The sequence below is a fragment of the Tenrec ecaudatus genome, chromosome 13, assembly GCF_050624435.1.
Source record: "Tenrec ecaudatus isolate mTenEca1 chromosome 13, mTenEca1.hap1, whole genome shotgun sequence".
Classification (NCBI taxonomy): Eukaryota; Metazoa; Chordata; class Mammalia; order Afrosoricida; family Tenrecidae; genus Tenrec; species Tenrec ecaudatus.
Window position 1 is genome coordinate 114,308,099 of NC_134542.1, and position 26,531 is coordinate 114,334,629.

Below are 26,531 nucleotides of genomic sequence, written 5' to 3' on the forward strand. Positions count from 1 at the left end.
TGCCTTAGCAAGTTCCCTAATTCAATGGGCAAAGCTCACTTCCTGCAAGATATCCCTGAGGAGAAGCCACATGGACCTACCCTGATGCAGCCCTGGGTGCTGGAGCAGCCGTGTGGAGACCCCTGCCAGCACTGAGATGCTTATATGTTCACTGATCCAGCTTTCCTCCTGCAGTCGGCATCATTTTGTCTGTTTTGTGAGATGGAGGAAGACTATGTGGATTGGTGGCGGACATATGGGTTAATGTTGGACTTGTGGGCTTGGGCAGCACTGGGTCGAGATGTTTTCTTTGATGTGCACTTAACCTTTATATAAAACTCTCACTTCTACATGAGTTTCTGTGGATTTGTTTCTACAAAATACCCAGACTAACACAGCTCCTTAGAGGCAAATAGAGGGAAACTTTGTCTCATGTCCTCTGGACACGTTATTAGGAGAGACCAGTCCCGGGAGAAAGAAATCACGGTTGGTAGATGGCCAATGAAAAAATGGGAGGTCCTCAGGAAGGTCGATGGACCCAGTGGTTGTAACACTGGACTCAACCGTCAGAACAATTGTGAGAGAGACACAGGAAAGGGCAGTCTCTCGCTCTGCTGTCCACAGGGTCACTATGAATAGGAGCCAACTCAAAGGTATTTGGCATCAACTGTAAACATTTAGAATGTCTGTCTTGAGCATCATGCTCATTTAAGATGTGTCTGCCTGGGCTCCAATTGACAACAGCAATGTGAAATACTGGATAGAAACCTAAGTGGGCAGGGAGTTTAAATCAAGGAGGGAAGAATAATTGGGTGAGAAAGGTTGTACAACTGGGAGAATATAAACAATGGCACTGATTTGCTCATCTAGAAATTGCTGACTTGGTCTATATTCTTCTGTGTATATTATCAACAGTAAAAATAAAATAGAATATTTTAAAAGTAATAAAATATTGATATACACCATAACATGGGTATATCTCTGGTGACATTATGTAACTAGAAGGAGGGTAGGCACAATAAACCACAGAGTGATATGACCCCATTTATATGAAATACCCAAGTGAGTCGAATCAATAAAGACAGAGTCAATAAGAATAGGGGTAAGTGTACAGGAGTGATTTATTTGGGTGAGGACAATGATCTAACATGATTTTGTCATGATGGCTGAACAATTCATAAATGTACTAAAAAGCAATAAATTGTACATTTTAAAAGGTTAAATGTATCATGTAAATTTTATTTCCTTGGGCAATGTCTCCATAATTAAATAGCCTGGTCATTCTTTCCAGTCTGTCTTAGTCTGGAAACTCCACTGAAACTTGTCCAACATTGATGTTGCTGTTTGTATATTCAACAGTGTGGCATGAAGGCTAGCATCAGAGCAACGTGCGAGCCACCCACAGAACAGCGACAAAGAAGAGACGCATGGCCTGACCCAAGACATGCTTTCACTCACAGCGCATGCCCGTAAGCGCTAAGACGAAGGAAGATGAAAGAAGTGGTGGTGAAGAATATTGAATATATCATGGGTGGGCAGAATAATGAACCACACTCTTGTAGCGAGTACAGGCAGAACACTCTTGAAGAGAGTGGGAAACCTTTTTCTAAATAGTTTTAGCATATTATTAGGAAGGGCCGAAGAGCAGGACATCAAGCTTTGGAAAGTACCCAAAAAACCTCACTGCCCTTCAGTCGATACCGACTCATAGGGACCATAGAGGACAGGGTAGAAGCACCTCTGAGTTTCCGAGACTGTGACAGTTTATGGAAGTAGAAAACCCCATTTTCTACCCACAGCATCAATATTTTAAAATGGTATAAAATTCTGTATTAAGTATACCAATGTAATTTAATCCCAAAACAATTGTCTAAAAAAAGGTGGAAACGATGGCCTCTCATTTTCAACAGCGTGTGTACATAGCAACAGACATCACTGAGCAGCTGCATTCAATTAAAACATTATTAACCCTGAGGATAATGTCACCCACACAAAAAGCACAGCACACATACATACCAACTGAAGCCATGTGTTATTATTCTGACCATTCACTGTGTCACTTTGGCAATTTTTTAATGAAGTGTATCCATCAATGAAAGCCAACATTGGGTAATATCACTATTTATTCCCGTGACAGCTTTATAGCTACACGTTGGGCAAGTGGGCTGGTGGTGGGGATTATCATCTGGGCTAAGGACATATACTACAGCAAAAAAAAAAAAAAGTGAAGGCTGCCGATATATCAAAATGACTGGATTAATATAGAAATTCACAATCATCCCAAAAAAGATGAATTTTTTGTTTTGTTTTTCATATTTGGTTCTGTATTAGTATGGGTAGACTAGAGAAACAAATCCATGGACACTCAAATGTATATAAGTGCATATGTATACACTCATATGTATAAAAGAGCAATTGAATATTGAGAAAACATCCCATCACAGTCCAGATCAAGATCATAAGTCTGATATAAGCCCATTTGTCTGATCCCAATCTATAAAGTCTTCTTCAGACTCACAAGACACATGCAATGATGCTGAACGCAGGATGATCACAGGCCAGTGGGTAGAAAGTCTTTGGATCCAGTGGTGGCGTAAGCATCTCAGCACTGGCAGGGAGCTCCATGTGGTTTCTTAGGCTTCAGAGGTCTGGTTCCATCAGGGTAGGTCCATGTGGCTTTTCCAGCTGAGGGCACTAGTGTAGTTCCATGTGTCTTGTCAGCTGTAATGTCTCCCAGGGAATCAGGAGAGAAAGAGAGAAAGAGAGAGAGAGAGAGAGAGAGAGAGAGAGAGAGAGGTGTCTCCCAACTCCAAGGAGGAAATACAGGATTTCCCAGAATTCTCAGGAGAAGACTACATCCACACAGAGACCTCATTGCCTATGATCCAATTGAGAGACTAGACTCTACCCCTTCACTCTTAATCCTCTCATGTCTCAAATTGACATTAGATTATGTAACTACCACAGGTTCCAAACAAGATTTTGCTGAACTCTTAAGATTATAACCATGAAGGTGTCTATAAAGTATTTAAGACCACTTTATGAATTCAGGATGTTATCTTTAATTCATATTTCAGTGCTTCTTTTATAAACTTAAATTGATTTTAACTTTTAAAAATATGCTTTGCAAAGAAAATCTCTATTGCACAAGTTAATAATATTTTCCAAAATATGTTAAATACTTAGAGGGAGTTAAAAGGTTGAAACAGAGGTATTTCCCTCCAACAATAACCATAAAGGAATTCCTAGGATAATCTAGCTACTAAACTGAAAAAAATTCCCAGAACAATCACCAATCCAATAGCTTAATTCAATCAACAATCTAGAGCCAATGAACATTTGAATTCGATTCCTTGTTTCAATGTTAGCTGGCCATAGTTTAGTGAACAGTTCATTCTATTATAGACCAAAGTTTCAGCACATAGTCCAGGAGAATAACTGAGTCAATCACCAGCAAATTTAGCATATTTCCAAACCCTTTCTACTACACAATAAACAATCTGTGGTAGAAGCAATAAAGAACAAAGGAAAAGACTTCCTACTAACATGGGAACCTGACATCTGTATACATTGCCACTTACTCTTAATATTACTGAACTGAGAGTAAAGCCATTGAAAGGTATAACTCAATCAGGGTATAAATCAGAGATAGAGATGGATAATAGATAGTAATGAAGTTGAGAATTGGAGATTAGATAGAGGAACTATAAATATTTAATATTCTTCCCCAACACTTAGGTTTAAAGGCATCTATTCATCAATGCTCCTTATTAATTGTCCCACTTATTAATTGTCCCACTTTCACATGGAGATGAGAGCCTGAACAAACCACAGTGGAGATCAGTGTAACCTTAGACTCCACGGTGACAGCATTGCTTTTGAACACTTTATTTTTTGTTTGTGTGTTTTCTTAATCATTTTATTAGGGGTTGATACAACTCTTATCACAATTCATACATGTATCAATTGTGTAAAGCACATTTGTACATTAATTGCCCTCATTATTCTCAAAACATTTGATCTCTACTTAAGCCCCTGGCATCAGGTCCTCATTTTTCCCCTCCCTCCAAGCTCCCCCCTCCCTCATGAACCCTTAAAATTTTATAAATTATTATTTTGTCATATCTTGCTACTTTCTTCTATTAAATTGGCATTCTGTGTTACTCACTAATAAATTTATATGTGAGGATGGGGAAATAGATCTATGTGCACATATTTATGGATGTAGTATTAAGGTAGCAGAAGGACATTTGGCCTCCACTCAAGTACTGCCTCATTGTAAGAATATTTTCTTCTATTAAATTGACATTCTATGATGCTCACCTTCCCGACACAACCTCTGAAGACAAAGCAAGTGAATACCCAAATGTGGTGAAGAAAGCTGATGGTTCCTGGCTATCAAAAGATATAGCGCCTGGGGTCATAAAGACTTAAAGGTAAACAAACAGCCATCTAGCTGAGAAGCAACAAAGCCCACATGGAAGAAGCACACCAGCCTGTGTGATCACGATGTGCTGAAGGGATCAGTTATCAGGCATCAAAGAACACAAAATCATACCATTGTGTGCTCACTTCCCTGATACGATCGCTGAAGACAAATGGTGATAAGCAAATGTGATGAAGAAAGCTGATGGTGCCCAGCTATCAAAAGATATAGCAGTTGGGGTCTTAAAGGCTTGAAGGTAAACAAGTGGCCATATAGCTCAGAAGCAACAAAGCCCACATGGAAGAAGTACACCACCCTGTGCGACCACAAGATGTCAAAGAGATCAGGTATCAGGCATCATCAGAACAAAAAATCTTACCATATTGAATTAGGGGGGGAGTTAGGAGTGGAGACCCAAAGCCCATTTGTAGGCCACTGGATATCCCCTTACAGAAGAGTCTTGGGGAGGAGATGAGTCATTCAGGGTGCGATGTAGCAACGATGAAAAATATAACTTTCCTCTAATTCCTAAATACCACCACCCCCCGCAAGCCAACTATCATGATCCCAATTCTACCTTGCAAGCCTGGCTAGACCAGAGGATGTACATTGGTGCAGATAGGAACTGGAAACACAGGGAATCCAGGGCAGATGATCCCTTCAAGACCAGTGGTGTGAGTGACGATACTGGGAGGGTAGAAGGAGATAGGTTGGAAAGGGGGAACCAATTACAAGGATCTACATGTGACCTCCTCCCTGGAGGACAGACCAAAGAAAAGTGGGTGAAGGGAGGTGTCGGACAGGGTTTTTGAACACTTTAAATGAGATCTTTTTACCAGATTCACTCAATGCAGTGCATCACTTGATTTCCTGGCTGCTGCTTCCATGAGCAAATTAAATCCTTGACAACTTTCATCGTTTCTGTTTATTGTGACGTTATTTATTGGTCTACCTGTGAGAATTTTTGTTTTCTTTTTGTTATGCAATCCATATTGAAGGCTATACTAGTCTGGTTTTCAACTGTAAGTGAAGTTTTCTTCACGTTTAGCAAGCAAGGTTGTTTCATCTGCATATTACAGGTAATTAATGAACCTTCCTCCAATTTTAATGTTATATTCTTCTTTATGTAATTCAGCTACTTAGCCTATTGGTTCAACATAAAGGTTGAATACAACCTGGATGCACACCTGTCCTGTTTTAAAATCATACACTCTCCCTTTTTGCTATTTGAACACCTGTTTCTTGGTCCATAGGAAACTTCCCTGTGAGCAGAGATTTCCACAGTTAGTAATTCCAGTATTTATAATGTGGTCCATAATTTGTTATGAACCACATGGTTAGATGTCTTTACATAGTCAGTGAAACATACGCAAACTATTTCTGGCATATTCTACTTTCATCTAAGACTCCCCTTATATTAACAATGACAGCCTTCAGTCCGGTCTTTGCTGAAATTTGCACAAATATATGGCAGTACATTTTGATGTACCGCTGCAACTCTTTTACTTGTGTTTGATATTAATGGTATTGTTCAATGATTTCTGCATTTTCCTCGATAGTTTTCCTTGGAGCTCTTTCAGTCAGTAGGCTAGTAGTCAAATTTCTAGGCATAGACAAGAGAGCACTTGTGTGCTGCATACACTCATTCAAATATTTCAATTCATTTTACATCAAGTCCTATCGTCTGGTTTCTCACCAATATCTTCAATGCAGCTTGAACTTCTCCCTTCAATATCATCAATTGTTGACTATATACGACCTTATAAAATTGCAGAGTGTCAACCAATTGTTTCTGGTACCATGACTCTATTCCTTCCATCTCAGCACCCTATCACCCCAGTTTTATTGGCACATAATTTCCACATTGTACAATTGAATCATTCAATCACATCCAGGGGAATTGTACAATCCGCACCACATCTAGCTCAGAACAACCACACCACCCTGGTTAAATCACCTTCCAAATGAGTTGTGCAATCACCATCAGGTGTAGTGCTCCCTCCCTTCTCCCACCTTCATCGTCTACTCCTGGAATCCCCTTTCTCTCCCTCTCGCCCACCCCACCCCTGCATTCCCTGTAACCCCTTGTTTCAGCTGTTATCATTGTACCTCTACTCCTGCGCGGCACAGCTTTTGCTGCTTCCTGTGTCAGCCAATCTTTGGCACAAAGTTTCCTTCATGATTCCAACTCGAGGCTCGAATTGTATCCTAAGTTCCTTTAGCTTGGAAAGTGCAGCGCACATTCATCTCTTTTGGTTTTCTAACCCGGGCCTTTCACAGTTCACTCATCTCCAGCTGCGTCTTCTCCCGTCACCTAAGTGCCACCTCCAGCTTCTTTGCTGCATCATTTCTTCCTTTCACTGCAGCTATTCTGCCTTCAAGAGCAAACGCCAACGTCTCCTCTGACATCCCTTTTGCTTATTCCTTTATTTCCTGTCTTTTCAGTGATCTCTATGTGTGATGTCTTTGGTAGCAACCCGCAACTTCCAGGCTGTTAGGCTATTAGTATTCAATGTGTCAGAGCTATCCTTGAGATGGTCTCTAAATTCAGCTGTGATGAAATCAAAGTCCTATCTTGACTCTTGTGAACTTAGTTCCATTTTTCTCCAGCTTTAACCTGAATGAATATATGAATAATTAAAAATCAGTTCTGAAGTTGGCCTCTGGCCATGCTCCCATCTTCATAAACAGACTTTAGAAGAAGGCCCTCCATCTCAGAGGCTGTGAGAAAGACAAATAAAGAAATACAGCAGGAAAATAGGTCCAAAGGAAACATGCATTGTACGGAGAAAAGAAAGAAACAAATTAGCAAATATAATCCTTACGTAATAAAATGAATTTATTTTAAAAATTCTAAAACAAGTAAAAACTCTTAGATATTAAAAATAAGATGACAAAACAAAACAGTAGTCAATATGAAGTAGAAGAAACATTTTCAAAAATAAAATTTTATGAGAGATAAAAGGAAGGAATTTAGAAATGGAAGATCTGTTACCAATGTCAGACATCTGTCTAAGTCACTTTAGAAAACCAGTTGCCCACTGAGCTGTCTCCCATCCTTGGCGACCAAACATGTGTGAGAACAGACCTTTGTTCCTTGTGGTTTTCCAAGGCTGATAATTCCAAAATAACCTTTTTCCGAAGGACCTTATAGTTAGCAGTCCATGACATTAGACCATTTGGTACATACGGGAACCCCAGGAGTTTCAGAGAGCAGAGAGGACACAGGCAGGACCAAATCATATGAGAAAAACCTATCTCAGAACTGATGGACACGGCTATGTTGTTGTTGTTAAGTGCCACCAAGTTGGTTCCAGCCACTGAGACCTTCTCCTCTTAGATGCCATCAAGGAAACCAACTGCACTCACATCAACCCCATGTCCAACAGAACAGAATACTGTCAGGTCCTGCACCATGCTCACAGTGGTTGGGATGTCCGAGCCCATTGCTTAGCCACCAAGGCAATCAGTGTTATTGAACACCTTTCTCTTATCTTCTGACCCTCTACTTTGCATTCCAGGTATGCTATTCTTGGGCCTTTGCAATGTCTTCTTCTTTGAGGTCAAGTCCCATTAGAAAATGCAGGTCCTAAAAGCTTCATTCCACATATATCACATAGGTTGACTCTACTTTGGTAGGGCACTTCTTATTTTGAGTAACTTTCAACAAAGAGGATGAATACACAAATTGAAATACCCTACCAACGCGCAGCAAAATCAATTAAAAATGGTCTGCATCAAAGCATATTATCATGAAGTTTCAGAACTTCATCTATTTTTTTAATTACAGAAAGAAAAAGATAAACAGGTAACATGAGATTGGCTTGGCATCAAACTATAAACTGGAAAACGGAAGAGCAAAACAGTCAGATTTCTGATGGAAAATGCATTCCGATCTGAATTCCACACCCACGTTAATAATTGGGTATATGATGAGCATAAAGACAACTTAAGACTGGAAAGGAATTGAGAAAAGACAATATACCCCATCTCGGATGTTTTAGAAAAATTAAGTTTCAATAAAATAAAGCAGAATCAAGGAAGAGGAAGACAAATTAATATAAAAAAGAATGAATGGGTATTCAAAAAGCAACAAAAGAGCAGCAGTCTAGATTAAATCAAGAGGGCAGAGGTCTATGGAAACGTCTCCAACATTTAAAATATGTTATAGTAATTAAACAGCACACTAGTGTTTCAAAAAGTTAATAATGTACATGTGACCTATCAAGCGGAGAACTGGCAGGGTGGCGGTGGAGGGACAAAGGTCGCCTATAAGTAGACTATTCAAAAGAGAAGTGGGCAGTTCATTGGTAGAGTACATACATCCCATCCTGAAGACTAGATGTGTTTCATAGGCAACGCTCCTCATGAGTGGCCTTTGCCTGTCTCTCAGCGATAGTTTACAGATTTCTGTGACAATGAATAGATTCAAGGGCTATTATGGGGATTGTGCTTAACCAGGCTCCATTTCATTCCCTTGTCTCTGGGGTCACTATGAGCTAGGGACCAAATCAGTGGCAGCTACCAACAACAATTTTTAGAATAAAAATCTGCATATGATAAAATGCAGTATGCCTTGGCTCAGCAGAGAACAATGTAGGTATAGAACAATACTGTACAACTCCTTGACTTAACTACTTTGAAAGGCTAGAATAAGGAGAAGTAGCAGATGGTTGAGAGGTTAAATTCTCAACTCAGATATCAGAAAATCAATAGAAAGTATCAAATATTCTTAAGAGATAGCAATCGTTAGTCTATTACTTAGTAATATAGAGGAAAATACCAAAATCAACAGTAAAGTATTGAAATTGGCTGTCTCATTTCAGTCATGTTTGACTTTTAAGAATCTGCATATATTACTTTTAAGTAACAATTCTAACACCATTTTTCAGAGGATGACCAGAAATGGTAAGGGAACCATAACTAAATGGCAACACGGGCCATTTATTTTCACTTTTACCAGTAAAATAATAAAAACCGGTTCTCATCAAATCATATTCTAACTCATGGCAATCAGTAACTATGTGTGTCATGATGGAATGATGTTCCATAGGTTTTTCAATAGCTGTGAAGTTTTGGAAGTGGGAGCTTCAAGCTTTCCTCTGAAGACTGTCTGTGGGGATCAAAAAGAGAAACTTTCGGTAGATCCGTGATTAACTCTCTGTGTCACTCCAGAACAAACATATATTGAGCTAAAATTGCGTCTCCTGTTTTCAGTAATTTTACATTCTTACCTCAGTATTTTAACCTATTAAATAGCAGACATCATGCCCTACCCACCACTCTGCATCCCCCTTACACACACACACACACACACACACACACACACACACACACAACAAAAGGTAGTCTTCCTCATTCTATGAGTGTTTCATGAACTGGGGGATTTTGTGCAACAAATATAGGGGCTATTTCAATGAATGAACTAGCAAATTCCCTTGTTCTTTGGAAGCTTTTATTTTCCTGATCTCTGAAAAAATAACATTAGTGAAGGAATTTATTTTAGGCTATTTTATTAATGACTCGCTGCCATCCAGTGTACTGTGATTCATAGTGTCTCCATACAGGGTTCCAAGATGGGAAATTCTTATAGGACCCAACAGCCCATCATTCTCCCATGGACTGGCTGATTGGGTTTGAACAACCGACCTTGGTGCTTACTTTTCTTTGCCCTTTCGGTCTCTAAGGAGCAATAACTAGAAATTTTAGCACTAAAGTCCAAGCCATATATTTCTATGCTTTTTTATACAACTTAAGTAACACTACTGAGAATTTATTAGCCAATAAGATAAATTAATATCCTTAGATTGCCTTTAAGATAAATTAATATCCATAGAAGGAGCTAAATGATTTCAATTTAACCCAATTCTCAGAGGGAATAGTTCATGGGCTTCAGAAGGTATTTTAAAATTAGCACTCTCCTAATATTTTACTTTCCCTAAGATAGTTTCAATTGAGAATACATATTTATATATTATATAATTTTTCTCAAACTTTCAACAATGAAGCATTATGATTTAAGCTATAATCAAATATTAACCTAGTTAAGATCTTTCTTATACTATATCACTTTCATAATGTCTTTTCTTTCCCCTTTCAAAAAAGATTCATTCCAACCTATCTCCTTAATTCCTAGAACACAGGTCATTATTCTTACCCTCTTTATTCACTGGGTAAGAGCTAGTGAAAACTTTCCAGCAGTCTGGCATAGAAAAGGAACGTGTCAGAGCTAAAATGTCAATGAAATTATTTAGGACCACTCATTAGTAAAGTGCATATCACTGTCAAACACCCCCATTTTTATTTCTAAGAAGGCAATGTAAACAACATCAGATAACAAAAAAGCATGAAAGATATTTCAAATATGAAAGTATTAAATAATATAACAGAAGTAGTAGCTATCATTTGCATAGCCATTGTACATAATACCATGGTAAGTTAAAAAGTTTAGCTAAGGGCGATACTGGGAGAGTAGAGGGTGAGTGGGTTGGAAAGGGGGAACTGAGTACAAGGATCTACATGTGACCTCCTCCCTGGGAGATGGATGGCAGAGAAGGGGGTGAAGGGAGACGCTGGATAGGGCAAGATATGACAAAATAACAATCTATAAATTATCAAGGGCTCATGAGGGAGGGGGGAGGGAGGGGAAGAAAAAGAGGACCTGATGCAAAGGACTTAAGTGGAGAGCAAATGCTTTGAAAATGATTAGGTCCAAGAATATACAGATGTGCTTTATACAATTGATGTATATATATGTATGAATTGTGATAAGAGTTGTATGAGTCCCTAATAAAATGTTTTAAAAAAGTTTAGCTGAGCTCCTAGCAACATTTATTAGACAAAAATAAAATCAAAATGTGAAGCTATTGTTTCCTTATCTGTGCTCTGTCTGGGTCCCTGCACTTCTGAAAGAACAGCTTCGTCTCTCTAACTTTCCCCCGAGGAACCTTAGACTCTTCAGTTTCCTCTAAAGGGCAGTTTGGGAATCCTCAAAGAGTACCAATTGGGTTCCTTTTCAACCTCCTTAGAACTGGGGGAACAGCAAATGGATGGAAGTATAAGCTTGGGGCTGTGGGCTGGGTGGGGCAGGCTTTCCCACTGAAATTCTCGTGGGGCAGGCTTTCCCACTGAAATTCTCGTGGGCAACCCTCGCTACCCTGCAAGAAGGAGCAAATGCATTGCCGGGACGGAGAGAAAATAATTCTTTGGCACAACTTTTCTAGCCTTTCATCAATGCAGCCTTACATTTTCTTTGCGCTCTTTCAGAATAAATTTCTATGATTATACTCTGCTCTCCAAAAATCCATCAAGATTCTGTGGATGACAGTGGAAACCCAAAATCTATTTGTAGGGTCCCCACATGGATGAAGCCTCCGGTGAACACCCTCTGACCGAAGCCCGGGGATGTGAACAGCCTTGCCATCGGACAGAGAGCACCGTGGTCGATCTGGGTAGGTTAGAATGTAATCTCCCCTTCTCCTTGTTGTACAGTTGCTTCTGTATTGAATAACTTTCTTTTCCATATCCAGGATAGGTTGCTCCATAGAAATAGCAAGTGGATCAATAATAAGCTAAGGGCATGGCAGGGGAAGCTGGGGGTAAATGGGGAGCTAGCAATAGTGATTACAAGAAGAAACTGGTGAAACTGATTGGGGCGGGTCAGCACAGTTCTTCTTAGGATGACTGAGTGACTAAATTGTATGATATGTGAAGAATGTGCCAAAATACTTTTTAAAAATACATTTTCAATTTAATTTTAACTTCTCTGTCTTAAATTTAACTAGCCTGGTAGATCCCCTTGGAAGCCATTGTTTTTGTTTATTTGTTTGGTCTTGTTTTTAATGTAACCCGATGAGAAGGAGAGAGCTTATCTGTAGCTATCCACTCATCACAGAGACATGATCCCTTCAGAATAAACCTTTGTATGTATGAAGTGGGATTGTAGCAGTGACTTCTTTACATTACTAGGTGCTAGCAAAATCGCTTTGCCTCATCCCAAGCCCGTGTTCAATATAGAACAAACCCTGCCCAGCCCTGCACTGCCCGCAGAGTCATTGTTACGCTCAAGCCCAGGGAAGTTGCCGCTTTTTTACTTAATCTTATAAAGCCTCTTACTTCTTAAAACAGTCTGATCAAATAGTTCATTACTATCCTTGCCAATGGATGGACAAATAGAGATCTGGGACATAAAAATGTCTCAAACTCAGTGCCATCCAATCTATCCTGAGTCATAGTGGCCATATCAGACCGAGGGGGCCTGCCCTGTGTGTTTCCGCAGTTGTGAATCTTTACAGAAGCCTCTTCTCTCCCTCGCAGAGCAGCTGGTGGGTTTGAACCACAAACCCTACTGCGAGCAAGGCTTCAACCCCGACTACACCTGGATTCCTTACATTGGGCTCAACGAGGTCACGTTGTTTTCTCCCTTTTGGATACCAAGGATCTGAACGCAGGACTGCTGTCGACAAAACCCTGCCTTGTTCTTAGATGCCACAGTGGCCTCTGAAGAGGCTTCACACAAAGAAAACGTTTCTCAGAAAGAGATTTTTTTTGTTTCATCAAGACCTTATGATCAATGGCAATATTTGTTTTCCAGCTCAAAAAAAAACTTACTTAAAATGTAATTTGGAATGATGAAAATTTTCTATAACCAGACCACGATAATGATTGTACAACATTGTAAAGATATAAATGTCATTAACATATTCAAATAGTTATAATAGTGAATAGTATATGTTTTACCACAATTCTTCAAAATGTTATTTGCTGTCCAAAAGGAAGTGCATATAAATGTATTTCAGATGAAAGAAGAGACTTTGTACTGCCATAAAGAGTTGGTCTCAGAAACCCACAGGGACAATTCTACTCTTTCAGGGCCATGCCGAGTCAGGGTTGACTCCACAGCAGTGAGTTGATTGGAGTAGTGCTTATTCAGGATTACACATTTCAAGTCCCCCTTTTCATTTCTAAGGCGACACACAGCTTCTCGTCCATGAGACAGTCTTTCTGACTCAATGGTTTTAACTTTCCAAAGTCATTCATCCGCTGCATGGATGCCCTCTGTTAAGAAATCCAGTGCAGTGGTCTTTCTTCCTGTCTCATCTACTTGAAATCTCAGTCCCATCGAATACAGTGTATCCTCCCTCCCCTTTCCCTTCACTAGTCTTTCAAGATACCATAACTTACCTGATGCGCCCCACGTTTCTGGTCCTTTCTTTTCCCTTCCAGCTTCTAGTTTCTCCTCACTTCTGCAGATTCCCAGTCTCCAGCTTCCCCTGCTTAGTCCTCGGAGCTGGTCATCCCCTCAGCAGCTTCTAAGATGAAGTTTTTTCTCTAGCAGAGCCCTCTCTCCCGATAGCAGATCCATGTATCCAACTAGCCCACGTCTCCGCGTGCACACCTACTGGACACACAGCTTGAGCGTGTCTGACAGCAGGCAGCCTCACAGCCACGCCTGTATTACATGGCAACTCCTCCTTCTTCTCCATCCTTGCTCGGGAAACACTCAATTTCCTCCTTCACTCTGCTGTTTCTTTCTCACCTCACATCGTTACATGACGAGGGCATCATCTCCCATCAGGATTCCTCATCCCGGGCAGTAGCAACAGTGGGGTCTGTAAATACTTTGCTGTGAGGAGGCTGTGGTATGCACTGCAGGATTGCATACCATCCTGGCTTAGCGCCATACAATTCTGACAAACAAAATAGTTTCCAGACATTTTCAAATGCCCCTTGGGGAGCAAAACCCATCTTGGTAGAGAACTAAAGCCATGAATAAATTCAAAATGCAACCCCTTTTCTCCCCACCCCTGCCCTCTCCCTGTCCCCATCCCTGACATGACCAGGATTACAACTAGTATCCCCTCTCCCCATTATTTCTGCAGTCTCTTAATGGGATTCCCCGCCTCCTCTCTTACCTCATTTTGAGGAATCTCAATGGAGAGATTCTATTACATTCCTATCTAAAAGGAAGTCAGATTATATCACCATGTTCTCCCAACGTCTCTTTCTATGTTTCCTTGAGGAAAACTGTATTCTTATTTAAACTTACATAAGTGGTCCCTGTTACAGATTGAATCGTGTCCCCAAAAAGAGGATAAATTAAAAATATTGCTACAAAATCATAGAAGTCTTTATGAAACAAAACCATCTAAATGCGAGGCTGCTGTTTCTTGACTCCAGGTAGGTCTATTGTAAAGGCAGTATTCCCAACTCTCTAATCCTTCCCTGAAGAATTCTTCACTCTTCAATCTTCAACACAGCAAAATGGCAGCTTGAACACCCTTGAGAGACTGCACACATGTTTCTTTTCCATGATCTTTGAATTTGGATAACAAAAGAAGTCTGAAAGAGCAAGGTTGACTACCGTTGAAGGATGAGCAAGTACATTGTTACAGGAAAGCCCTTAGAGCAACTTTCCTGGTGTTTGTTTGCTTGTTTTTAACCAATGAACTCTTCAATTCTTGACATTAATTCCTTGATTGTCCTGTGTATTTTGAAAAAAATCTATCCAGATTGCCTCTGGAGAATCACAAAAAGAAAACCTTCTGAACTGACCTCATGGTCTTGAGTGTACATGGCCCACTCCATCCCCTTAGAAGCTGGCCTGTTGACTGCAACTTTGTTTGCAAGACACCTTAAAGAGACTCAGCCCAGGGTATTACTGAAAAAAAATTCATCTGAAGCTGTCCACTGCTCATGACATACGTCTAAAAATGCTGTGTAAACCCATGCATGTATGAACTGGTAGCTTAATTAAAAATGCTTTTTACTTATATATTGAAATCTTAGACCTGCCACCTGTATACATATCCTGTAAAATAAGGTTTTCTTTCGTGATGTTAATGAGTCCACACTATCTGATCTTATCTCCTCTTCTTCTCTCCCACATTTAGCCTGCTCCAGACTGCTCATCTCCCTGCTTCTTCTCAGAGAGGCCTCATGACCATTGCTACTATCCTTCCATGAACTTGCCTATTGCTGGTTCCAACTTTTCCTCAAGTCTTTACTCATATTCACTTCCTCAGTGAAACGTCCCCCAAACAGAACTCTCTCCCCACTACTTTATCTCCCTGTCTGTTGCCTTAACTTTTCTTCTTAGAACTTCACAGTGTCCAATATACTCTCTACTTAATGTATCGATCCATGAGGATAGAAAATGTGTCTGTTTCATTATCAGCTAATTTTTCACTGTGTCTCTAATGGTGCCTGGCATAGCACAGGAGATGAAGTGGTATTCGTGGTCTGAGTTAACCTCTGAAAGCCAGGACTTGAGAATTTAGAGACTACAAGTTACCTTGTCTTCAAAATCTGTCAATCTCTACAAATTACAAGAAGAAGAGAGAAAGTACCTCACGACCATGGAGTTCATTCTGACCTTGGAGGGCAGTTCTACTGCCCCTGCGTGTTCCTGGCACTTTTGATCCTTTCAGGAGTAGAGAGCCTCATTTTCTCCCATGGTGTGTCTGGTGGTTTCAAACTATCGCCCTCTTGCTTAACAGCCTGCCTTGTAGTCACTGTACCACCATGGCTGTCTCTACAAATTAAGCAACTGTGAATAGTTATTTATTTATGTAAAACAACACACGTGGCTTCTTATCTGGTACTTGAGTTGACATGGATGACAGATTGTCTGACAGTAGGTATAGACCACAGGGTATCATCACAATGTTAGCAGACATTGAATAGCTTTGGCAGATCAATGACCTTGTCATCTATAGTTCAACCGAACACTCCCAATACAGGCATACTTAGTAACATAATTGATCATCCACTTATCTTCATGGAGTGAATAAGCCCCAACTCAAGTATATCAACTTGGCCAGACCATGACTCTCCACAGTTTAGCGGTTATTTAAGATCTAACCATCCCTCTTGGATGTGGTCTACAGCAATCAGCTAATCGGCTGAAAAGGATTATGGCAGATATGACTTCCTTCCTTAGGTCACAGTGTGCTGCAATGTTCTTTTCAAAGGTCCCTGGGCGTCACCTTGAGGAAATGGTAAGGGGCTAGCAACTGACCTTCTCTGACTGCCAAGGTCAATTCCTAGGAGACTAAGATCAGACCTGCCCTCACCCTCCAATCTTCCTTACCAGTTCTGGCACCAACTCTGTCTGTCCTTCCCTCAGCACTCTGATTCTTGGCTGGGCTCTACAATCTGTTGTGATGACCACACAAATGCACAGACAATACTCACGATTATGGGGTTTAACAGGGAGTTACCAGGTTACAATTCGTACGAGAAATTCTCAGCATGCCGTTGTTCAGTCAGGACAGTATCTTCTCCCTGGCCCTCAGCCTGTTGGCCAGGCCTTGGCTTGTTCAGGCAATGTCACAAAGTTCTTTTAAGAATGCCACTGAATGCCCAAAGAGCATGTCACTCAGCTGTATGCCTCAAAGTGAAGGCACTCCATTTCAACCAGCAAGCCCAGCTTCCCCAATTTCGTGCCCAACAGAAGCCACTTCACAAGCCAGCCTCCCACCCCCCAGCACTCAGCTTTCCTTGCTCTGTGGGCTGGGACGCCCTCCCCGCTGTCTCATGCTCTGAGTCCTTCTTCTGTTGTTGCTGCTCCTCCGGTGTCACCACCACTCCGGTGTCAAAGCTATCTCTTGGATCAAGGAAGTTCAATACACAGGGATCTCAGGGTCCAAAGGACACACTCGTCTTCCGGCTCTTCTCTTCAAGGTTCCGTCCTTCCTGCTTCTGAGATGCATGGTTTTTCCCCTCCCCGACAGGATGGCGATCACCGCTAAACCTGTTAACAAGCACTCAGTGCTGACTCACATCTTCCTCCACATTCTTACCCAGACCCAGTAGGAAAATGAAGGCCATTTGGTGGGAGTAACAAAGACTAGAAGAGCCGAGTTAAATGCTGGATTGCATTGCAGGCCTGTGTAACCTTTTATTTTGCAAGAGCAAAAGAAGAGGGAAGTGGACAAAAAAAGATGAATTGGATTACCACCAAAAACAAACTGGAAGCAGAGCCCATCCGCTGGCCTGGGCACCATGCACTAAGAAGATTGCCAAGATACACGGAGAGATCCAAGGCCTCCCCCTCCCCCAATCCCACAGATATGGAAAAGGCATAAGAATCTTTTCCCAGCCCCAGCAGACAGAGAGAGCCTTCCTCCAGGGCTGGCACCCTGACTTAGAATGCCGAGCCTTCTAAAGTGAGGAAGAATCAAAGTATGTCCGTGAAAGCCGCCCATTGGTATTTTTATTTACCGCAGCACTACTTAAGTAAGACAGCATTGCTTTTCCAAAGCCAGAACTTGCCAAAGGAAAATGTCTTTCATGTGAAAGTAGTTGACTAACATCTAACCTACTGATTGAGAAGGGGGAAAAACAACAAAAACCGGCATAAGTGGTTAACATCATTGCTTGAGAGAACTGACAGAGGGGGGAAGGTAGGCAATGGAACTCCTAGCACAGAGGGGAGGTGGAGGCACACTGCTCCCAGCACAAAGGCCAGTGAAGGGAAGATATCACATCTTTCCTCATGTGTGAGAGAGAGTGGCATAGAGAAAGGCTGTGGGAGAGGGCAGGACCTGCAGGGAGACCCAGGACGCTCACACCACCCCAGAATGTTTGTCTTGACCCCTGGTTTGAAGGCTGAGCAATAAGGACACAACACGAGCCGGGGGCTGACATTCTTGGAAAGGGGAATATGCTACAGAAAGCTGGCCAGCGGAAGACCCACCCGAAACCCAGCATATGGTGGAAGGACTGCAATGAGCAGATTAAGGATTGGACACTTCATTCCACAGTGTCCTCAGATGAGCTGTGAGCCTTCAGTGTGTCACGGGAAAGGACCTAAAAATAAGTGCACTTGTTTCCATTCCAAATGTTTCTCTGACTCTAGTCTGAATGCTGTCCCGCCTCTGACTACTTCCTTGGGAGTAGAACAGGAGCAGAAAAAGGGGAGGCGTGAAACCTTGAGTCTCCTTCTTGTAACGCTATCATCTAAAGCCAGAAAGTGTTTTCTGGGCTGCTCACAAGAGGAATATTTCTCTGAGCCCCCATGAAAAACTGCTCAAATTGTAGATTACATACAAGTTGAGTTCTTGGATTTGATAGCCTACTTCAACTCTTAAAAAAAATGTGTCTGTTTCAACAGTGAGATAGTTAAAGTTTACTGTGCCAACCTGGTTGATAAACACATGTGGAGTTAATTGAAGGGCGGAGAGCTAAATGGCTCAGTGAGCCTTGCCTTTCTAGTTCTCGGGTCTCTTGCTTTCCGATGGTTGGACCAGGGTGCAGCTGCTTAGCCAGTTCCCTGATTCAGCTGGCCAGGCTCACTTCCTAAAAGACATTCCTTAAGAGAAGCCACATGGACCTACCCTGAAGCAGTCCTGGGTGCTGGAGCAGCCAAGAGGAGACCACTGCCAGCACAGAGATGATTACACGCTCACTGATTTGGCTTTCCTCCTGTAGTCACCATCATTGCGTGTGCTTTGTGAGATGGAGGAGGACTTTGTGGATTGGTGTCAGACATATACGTTAATGTTGGACTTTGGGCTTGAGCAGCACTGACTTGGAATGTTTTCTTGATGTGCACTTAACCTTTATATATAAAACTCTTTCTTATACATGAGTTTCTGCGGATTTGTTTCTCTAAAGTACCCAGACTAACTCAAACAGCAAAATAATAGTAATGATAAAAGTGAAATTTTTAAAAGGCATCCATAATTAGGTAACCTATTCTAAGATGTTGTTGTCTTTGAAGTAGATGATCCTGAATTGCACCTGGGGTTATGACTCTTCCAATTGATTTATTGCTTACCTTTAATGTGATGTTACATTCATGTCAACATTATTTATAATAGCAAAATAGCCAGACACTACTGAAATTCCAAGCAATATGGAAAGATAAGATAAAGCAAAAGGAACCTGCTTCAATAATTACTGAATAAAATATCAAAGAATTCTATTCAACCATTGAAAAATGAAGTGAGTCGATGTGCACAATATGGAACATTCATCAGGACATTGGAGTGAGTCCCTCCTGACCTCCCCTATGGGTGGAAAAGGGGGACCAAGAAGGAACATAACATATCACCAATGGGAGAAAACCAAGCCACAACACCCCTGAGGAGTCCCCAAAATAGACTTCAGGCTAGGAGGGGAAGTTCCACAACCCCCCAGGACCGGCAGGGAGATAGTCAGTCATAAAGGTCATCAGACAGACCTGAAATTATGTATGCTTTCTTGGGTTTTTATTTGTTTGTTTTGTTTTTATTCAATCTTTTGCTTTCTTTTTGTTTTGCCTCTGTTATTGTTGGTTTGTCTACCTATATAAGATAGGCATGGGAAGCAAGCCAGAGGAGAAAGCAATGGGACAAATGGTCCTGGAGGGACTTAGGATGAGGAAGGGAGGGAGTGGTGAGCAAACAATGTCATAGACAGGGGAACAACTAGAGAATTAAAATCAACAACGAGGAGGACGTAGAGATCCTGGTGGTGTCGGAGCAACAGCAACCTAGCTGATAAGAAGTACTAAGAGGCAGAAAAAGGGCGAGCATGGTGGTGGGGCAGGAAGAAAGTAAAAGGAAATGGAGGAAAGATCTACAAAGCAAAGCTATGGATAGAGGTATAAACCTATGTGTGCACTTTTGTAAATATATTAATTCACAAAATAGAGGTATTTGGCCATGTACATATGTTTCTATGGCAATACACTGAGGGAGTGGATGGAGTTTGGGCCTCTGCTCAAGCCCTCCCTCAACACAAGAACACCTTGCTTTAAAAACCTGGCGTTCTGTGATGCTCACCCTCCCCAGGCGATCCCTGAAAGCAAAATGCACGCATAAGCAAATGTACTGAAGAAAGCTGATGGTGCCCGGTTATCACAAGATAAAGCATCTGGTGTCTTAAAAGCTTCAAGTTAAACAAGTAGCCATCTAGCAGAGAAGCAACAAGTGCATACGGAAGAAGCACAACAGCCTGTGCGATTATGAGGTGTCAGTGGGATCAGGTAACAGGCACCAAAAGACCCAAAGCAAAGAGAAAACATATTGTTGAGAAAAAGGGGGTTGGAGCAGAAACCCAAAACCCATCTGTAGAAAATAGGGCATGCCCTCTCAGAAAGGTCACAAGGAAGGGATGAGTCATCCAGGGCACAGTATAGCATCGATGAAATACACAATATTCCTCTGGTTCCTTAGGGCTTACCTATCCACTATCATCATGACCCCAGTCTTGCCTTTCAGTTCTGGCTAGACCACAGCGTGTACACTGGTACAGATAAGAGCTCACAACAGAGCCAGTAGGTTATCCAGGCCAGATAAACCCCTCATGAACAGAAAGGGGAGTCGTGACATCAGGAGGGTAGGAGAAGGTGGAGGGAGGAAGGGACAAAAGGGGCACCGATCACAATGATTGACACAAACTCCCCCCCCCCCCCGCCGATGAACAACAGAAATGTGGGTGAAGGAAGACAGTGGTCAGTGTAAGATATGAAAATAATAATAACTTATAACTTATCAAGGGGTCATGGGGGGGCTTATACCAAGGGCTCAAATAGTAAATGTTTAGAAAATGATGATGGCAACATATGTATAAATATACTTGATACAATTGATGTATGGAAAGTTATAAGAGCCTTAGAGTTGTGAGAGCCACCAATAACATGATTTTAAAAAGGAAAAAAGATGCAAACTGCAAAAAAAAAGGATGGAGAATACGCTTCGAGCTGCGTGAAAGTGTGTGTTTGTATACACTGGTAATTGTTGCTGTTAGGTGCTGTGGTGCTGCTTCCCACTCTTACAGACAAAGGGTACCCGGGAACGGAGACATGCAGAGCCCTGCACCATCTCCCCAGCTGTGCTTGCATTTGACCCCATTGCTGCAGCCACTCTGTCGGGGAATCTCATTGTTGGCGCTCCTCTTTTTCACTGACCCCTACTTTACCAAGCAGGGTGCGCTAAGGAGCGTCCCGGCCGTCCTTCCTCCCTCACAGGTTTGTATGCTGTTCTGGCAGGCTGAGGTGTTTTCAAGATTCTTCACTGGCTCATAATTCAATTGCCTCCGCTAGTCTTTGGTCTTCCTTAGTCCATGTGAGCTGCCACAGGCAGTTGAGGTTATCGAAAAGACCATGGCTTGGGTCAGACACACTTCAGTCCTTAAAGTGACATCCTTGCTCTTGAACAAGTCAAAAATTGTATTTTGCAGCACATGTGGCCAAGTCAATAGGTCTTTGACTTCTTGATTGCTGTCTCCAGGACTGCTAATTGTGGATGCAAGTAAAATGAAATCCTTGGCAACTTCAATCCTTCCTCTAGTCAATATTAATGTGTCTGTCGGTCCATTTGTGAGGAGCTTTCTTTACTTACAGTGGGTTGTAATCCATACTGAAGGCTGTCTGAATTCCTTAATCTTCATCGGTAAGCGTTTCAGGTGCACTTTACTTTCTGCAGGCTAGACTGTGTTATCTGCATATTGCTGGTTTTTAAAGTCTTTCTACAATCCAGATGCCATACTCTGTTTAATATACTTGAGCTTCTTGGATTATTTACTCGCCATACAGATGGAATAATTTGGTGCAAGGAGTCAATCCTGAGGCATGCCTTTTGTGACTTACAACATGCAGTATCTCCTTATTCTGTTGGAAAATACTACTTCTGGATCTATGCAGAGGTTCTGAATGAGCAAAATTTAGTGTCCCGGAGTCCCCTAATTTGGGCATAATTTTTTCATACTTTGTTATAATCCAGCCAGTAATATGCCTTTGCATAGCCAATGAGACATTTTGTATTCTGTTCAGTCAAGATACATCAGCTATCCCTTATTCCACATCCTCTTCTGAATCCATATATTCTGTATAAATTAGGAATCTTCAGATCTAACAATCTCTAGCTGGGATTTACATGAACCCAGATGTATACCAAAATAAAGCCTGGATTATCTATTTCTGAAAAATTATCCATTAAAAGCACACAAACTATAACCTCCATGACCCTGAGAACAAAATAATTAGAAGATGCCTGGCTACTCTAGCTGACCACTCTAAGAGCAATCAAACTTGGAATTGAAGAAAAATCTGGAAGAAAATTCAAAATAGTAAAATAAAAGCCAGTGGTCTGCCCACTGGTCTGACACAGACTGGGAGATCCCCCTGACTATGGCTCTAAAGACCCTTCAAGTTTGGAATTGAACTCATGCCCATGGCTCAGGTTTTAGACACGGGAGACGGCTAATGGTGAACAATAACCCAAAGGAGTTTGTCAGGTCTTGGAACAATCAAACTTATGAGATAAAAAAGGCAGTATTTTCCTATAATAAAGCTCAGAAGACCAAAAAAAAGTAATAAGAAAGAGGGCGATTAGAAAATGGTATGCTCAAAGAGGAAGTTGGAAGAATGCGATCACATTGTGGGGATTGCAATCAATGTCCCCAAACTAAATGTGTGTGAATTACTGTGTGGAAAGATCAATTTGTTCTGTCAACTTTCTCTCAGATTACAATAAAAGTTCAAAACATAGAAGAAAAAAGGAGGGAAGAGAGCCCAGTGGAACAGAGTTTTATTCTGCCATGCAGAGGTTCACCATGTGTTAGAATCTACTTGTGGTAGTTGGGTGAGTTTATGTCAACTTGGATTTTTAAGAACGTATAGGGGTAGGGTCCAATGGTCAGAACTTGATGATAACTAGTTTAGTTTCCTAGCAGATGTGACCTTAGTATTAGGGAGAAACTGGGAACCTCCCCGTCTCTCTCAGCCCCTTCCCATTTCTGCTTGCTGGGACTCTGCCTGCCTTTGGGCGAACAGCCTGACCCCCAGAGCTGCTGGTACTCTTTCATGTTTCCACCAACCTTGGACCCATGCGACTGCGCTCACTGGCCTGTGATCTGCCCGCTTCACCTTTCTGCATCATCAACCTGCAGCTATGTGGATCGGAAGAAGAACTTCAGGGCTACCATTGGGCTTATGGACAGGCATGGGATTGGGCTAGGATGCCTTCTTGATGAGTTCTTTCTTGTGCATATTGGAGTGCCCCTGGATTTGTTTATCTAGATAACTCAGCCTGACACATTTCTAGATGGCAAACTGGGGCAGGTTAAAAAAAATATACAACCAAAGTCCAAGCCAGGTGCTGCTGAAAACCAAGTAGAACTGCTCTCCATAGGGTTTTTAAGGCTGGGGATTTGGGGGAGCAACCTATCAAGCCTTTGTTTGGGGGCATCTCTGAGTTTCATTCTCAACCTCTTATGCTCCCCTGGGATGCCTGCCACAGGCCTAGAAGTGGTAAAACCCATCAGGGGTCCTAGTTCAGGAGTCCAACACAAACCTCTGCCTGTACTCACTTTCCAAGTCTTTAAAATAATCCTTTTAGTAAACATTTATCAATTATCTACTTTGTGCCATTTTTTTCTTTGCAACACTCTAATTCATCATCAGCATCTGTGTATATGTGCATTGTTGTGATTTATATTAGGTATATACGCAAGTATAAGCTGACCCGGATATCAGATGAGGCACCTAATTTTACCACAAAAAATGCCTGATCTTTTGTGATTAAAATAAAATAGCTCAATTCACAGAAATGCAATGTTAACTTTTAAAACTATTTGTAAAGCTTCATAAAATAACTGTGAGGGGAAAAATACAAATCAGTAGTTCAGTGTTAGAGCATATAATTAAATTAATTTATAGGAGCTTTAGTGCAATTAAATTTCTTCCAGACTGTGTCTCTAATGATGCTAGGTTTTTCACTTAATATACTGTAGAGCATAATTCACTTTTATTTTTGCAGTTACTTAAATATTACAAATATCATTTTATCCATATTCCCATGATGACACAATATGTTTGCCATCTATTTAGTTTTCAGATGATGAGACCAAAATGAAAACTCCGTGAGGACTATAGATCTTCTATGACATAATGTCTTTTAAGTCCAATATATTAAGTGAATAAGTTATCTGTATCTGCAAGAATGGACCCTTGGAAACAATAATAAATATCTTAAATGATCTGATTATGATACTTTAAGAAAATTAAAATCTGGAGCAAAAAAAACAATCAATAATACAAAGAGCCAAGATGTTTGGAGATTTCCAATTTTCATAATTGCAGTTAATAAATTTTTAGGCTTTGAAATTAAGTATTACAGATATTTCCCAGAGTCAAATTAAGAAAATACTGAGAGATGCGCATACATCATACACAAACCCCCAACGTTCAATGCAGTGTTTTCATAGGCAGGAAGGATTACATGAGAGGGAGTAAAGTACTGCAAAATACATTAAGGTGACTTTATAGTTACAGCTACTGTGCAAAGTTGTGAAGATAATTTTTCATGCTCTGAAACCTAGATAATAGAATCAATGCCCAAAAGTGTTGAATGATAAATTGCTAGCTAGTTTGAACCCCCAAAGACAGAGACATGCCGAACTGATCCAAATCATTTTTAGCTGAGGAAAGCAGCTCAATTCAGATGTCATTTTTGCTACAAATGTGCTCACACTGGTGAGATAGTTGACAATGGAGAAGCAGATGTAACTATGGAAATCATAACTTTAATTGACAACAGCATGAAAATTCCGAAGGATAACAAGCATCACGGTTGGAGGGGACAATTATGCAGGAATCAAAATCAAATCTAAGTTTTATTATAAAGGAGAGTCTATTATTCCTCTCTGGATATTCTCCACTACTCCATAAATTAGAACAAAACTGGAAAGAATATTCTTCTCGTTAATGAGACTAGGACATTCCTACCTGGTTTCCAGATGAACTGACGATCCTTTTTGCCTTCCAAATGAGCTGCGTGACACAGCGAGAGGGAGAGGACTAGGAGCAGGGTGCTCATGCTTCCCCAGACCCAGTGAGTGACAGCCAGATTACCCTTTGGAAACATTCTTCAGACTTCCCGTCTCTTCGCTTCTCTAGTCCTAAAGGAAAAGGGGAAATCAGATCAATCTCATCTGCGTGGAAATTATAAAAACTCACTTTGGCTAGTGGAAACTTTCCTGTGACGGTATTCTAAAATCTTCCATAAATAGCAAAGGAAATGACACATAATATCAAATTCTAAGGTCAATCATTAATTGGCCATGTTTCCAATCCTTAGCCATTATCCTCAGGTCTATGGATTCCACGGTCCGTCTGTCAGTTTGCTTTTCCTTTTGCGAGTACGTGGTCTAGTCCCTTCTGCTCAGCCTGGGGCATTGGGTTACAGTTCACCCTCTGGGGTAAGCTGGGTTCCACTCACCGGCCCACCCACAGCCCGTCTGACGGGGGAGGTGTGCATGCTGCCTGATGTTGCCCAGGTTTCACTTGCGCTTTCAAACTCACACAGGCTAGGAGGAAAGACCCCGCTTGTTCACTTCTAAAAAATATCTAATAAAAACCCATAGGCCACAATGATCCCAGGACAAACAATTATGGGTTATAATTCCAGATGGTATGTGTTTTCATTTTGTTGTCCATGGAGTCGTCGACTCAACAGAGACTAATCACAACTACTCAGCCAAATGCCTTAAAGAGCCCACAATTTGGGAAGAGAGACATATATACATACACTGCAAAGTTAAAAACACCAGAGTAAGGTCAGAAATATTGCTACTAGTGTCCTGGTTCATACATGCATGGCCTTGGTCCAAATAAACCTGTTTGAGCACTTCTCTGTGATCAGTGGATGGCTGCAGACAAGTTCTCTCGAGAATATGGTTGTCTTTCTGGCCCTGTCCAAAGAGGTCTCTGGAGCTAGGAGTGCTTCAACAAAGGCTGGTGAAGAAAGGAGATGGTGACCAACTATCATTAAAAACAGCATCTGAGGTCTTTAAGCCTTGTATTCAAACAAGCAGTCATCTAAGTAAGGCATCAACGAAGCCCACATGGAAGAAGCACACCAGCCTGTGCAATCCAAAGACAGCAAATAACACAATGCAAATATGATGGAGGGGAAGCCTCTGAGCTTAAATTGTCAACATTCAATAGGTAGAGGCTGCGGAGGGCAGTGGGACCCTAAAATCCATCTACAGAGTACCTATGTGGATTAGGCCTCTGGCAGATCCCAGGGATGTGACGAGTCTTGCTATTTGACAGAGATGATGGTAAACTTGATTGTGGTGGATGGAACTGCCATATACTTGGTCATTTGCTCTCCCTCCGGACCCATTCTGGATT

The 26,531-nt window shown here is 41.3% G+C and overlaps 1 protein-coding gene across 2 annotated transcripts in view; it reads right to left on the reverse strand.

Annotated features, from left to right (window-relative positions):
- The window catches only part of THSD7B (thrombospondin type 1 domain containing 7B), a 1,078,590-nt gene that overhangs the window by 887,585 nt on the left and 164,474 nt on the right, over nt 1-26,531 (reverse strand). For both annotated transcript variants that reach the window (XM_075530023.1, XM_075530024.1), the window contains exon 2: nt 25,122-25,294. In XM_075530023.1, coding sequence (XP_075386138.1) covers nt 25,122-25,260 — 139 coding nt within the window. In that variant the 5' untranslated portion in view covers nt 25,261-25,294. The remainder of the gene's footprint in view (nt 1-25,121; nt 25,295-26,531) is intronic.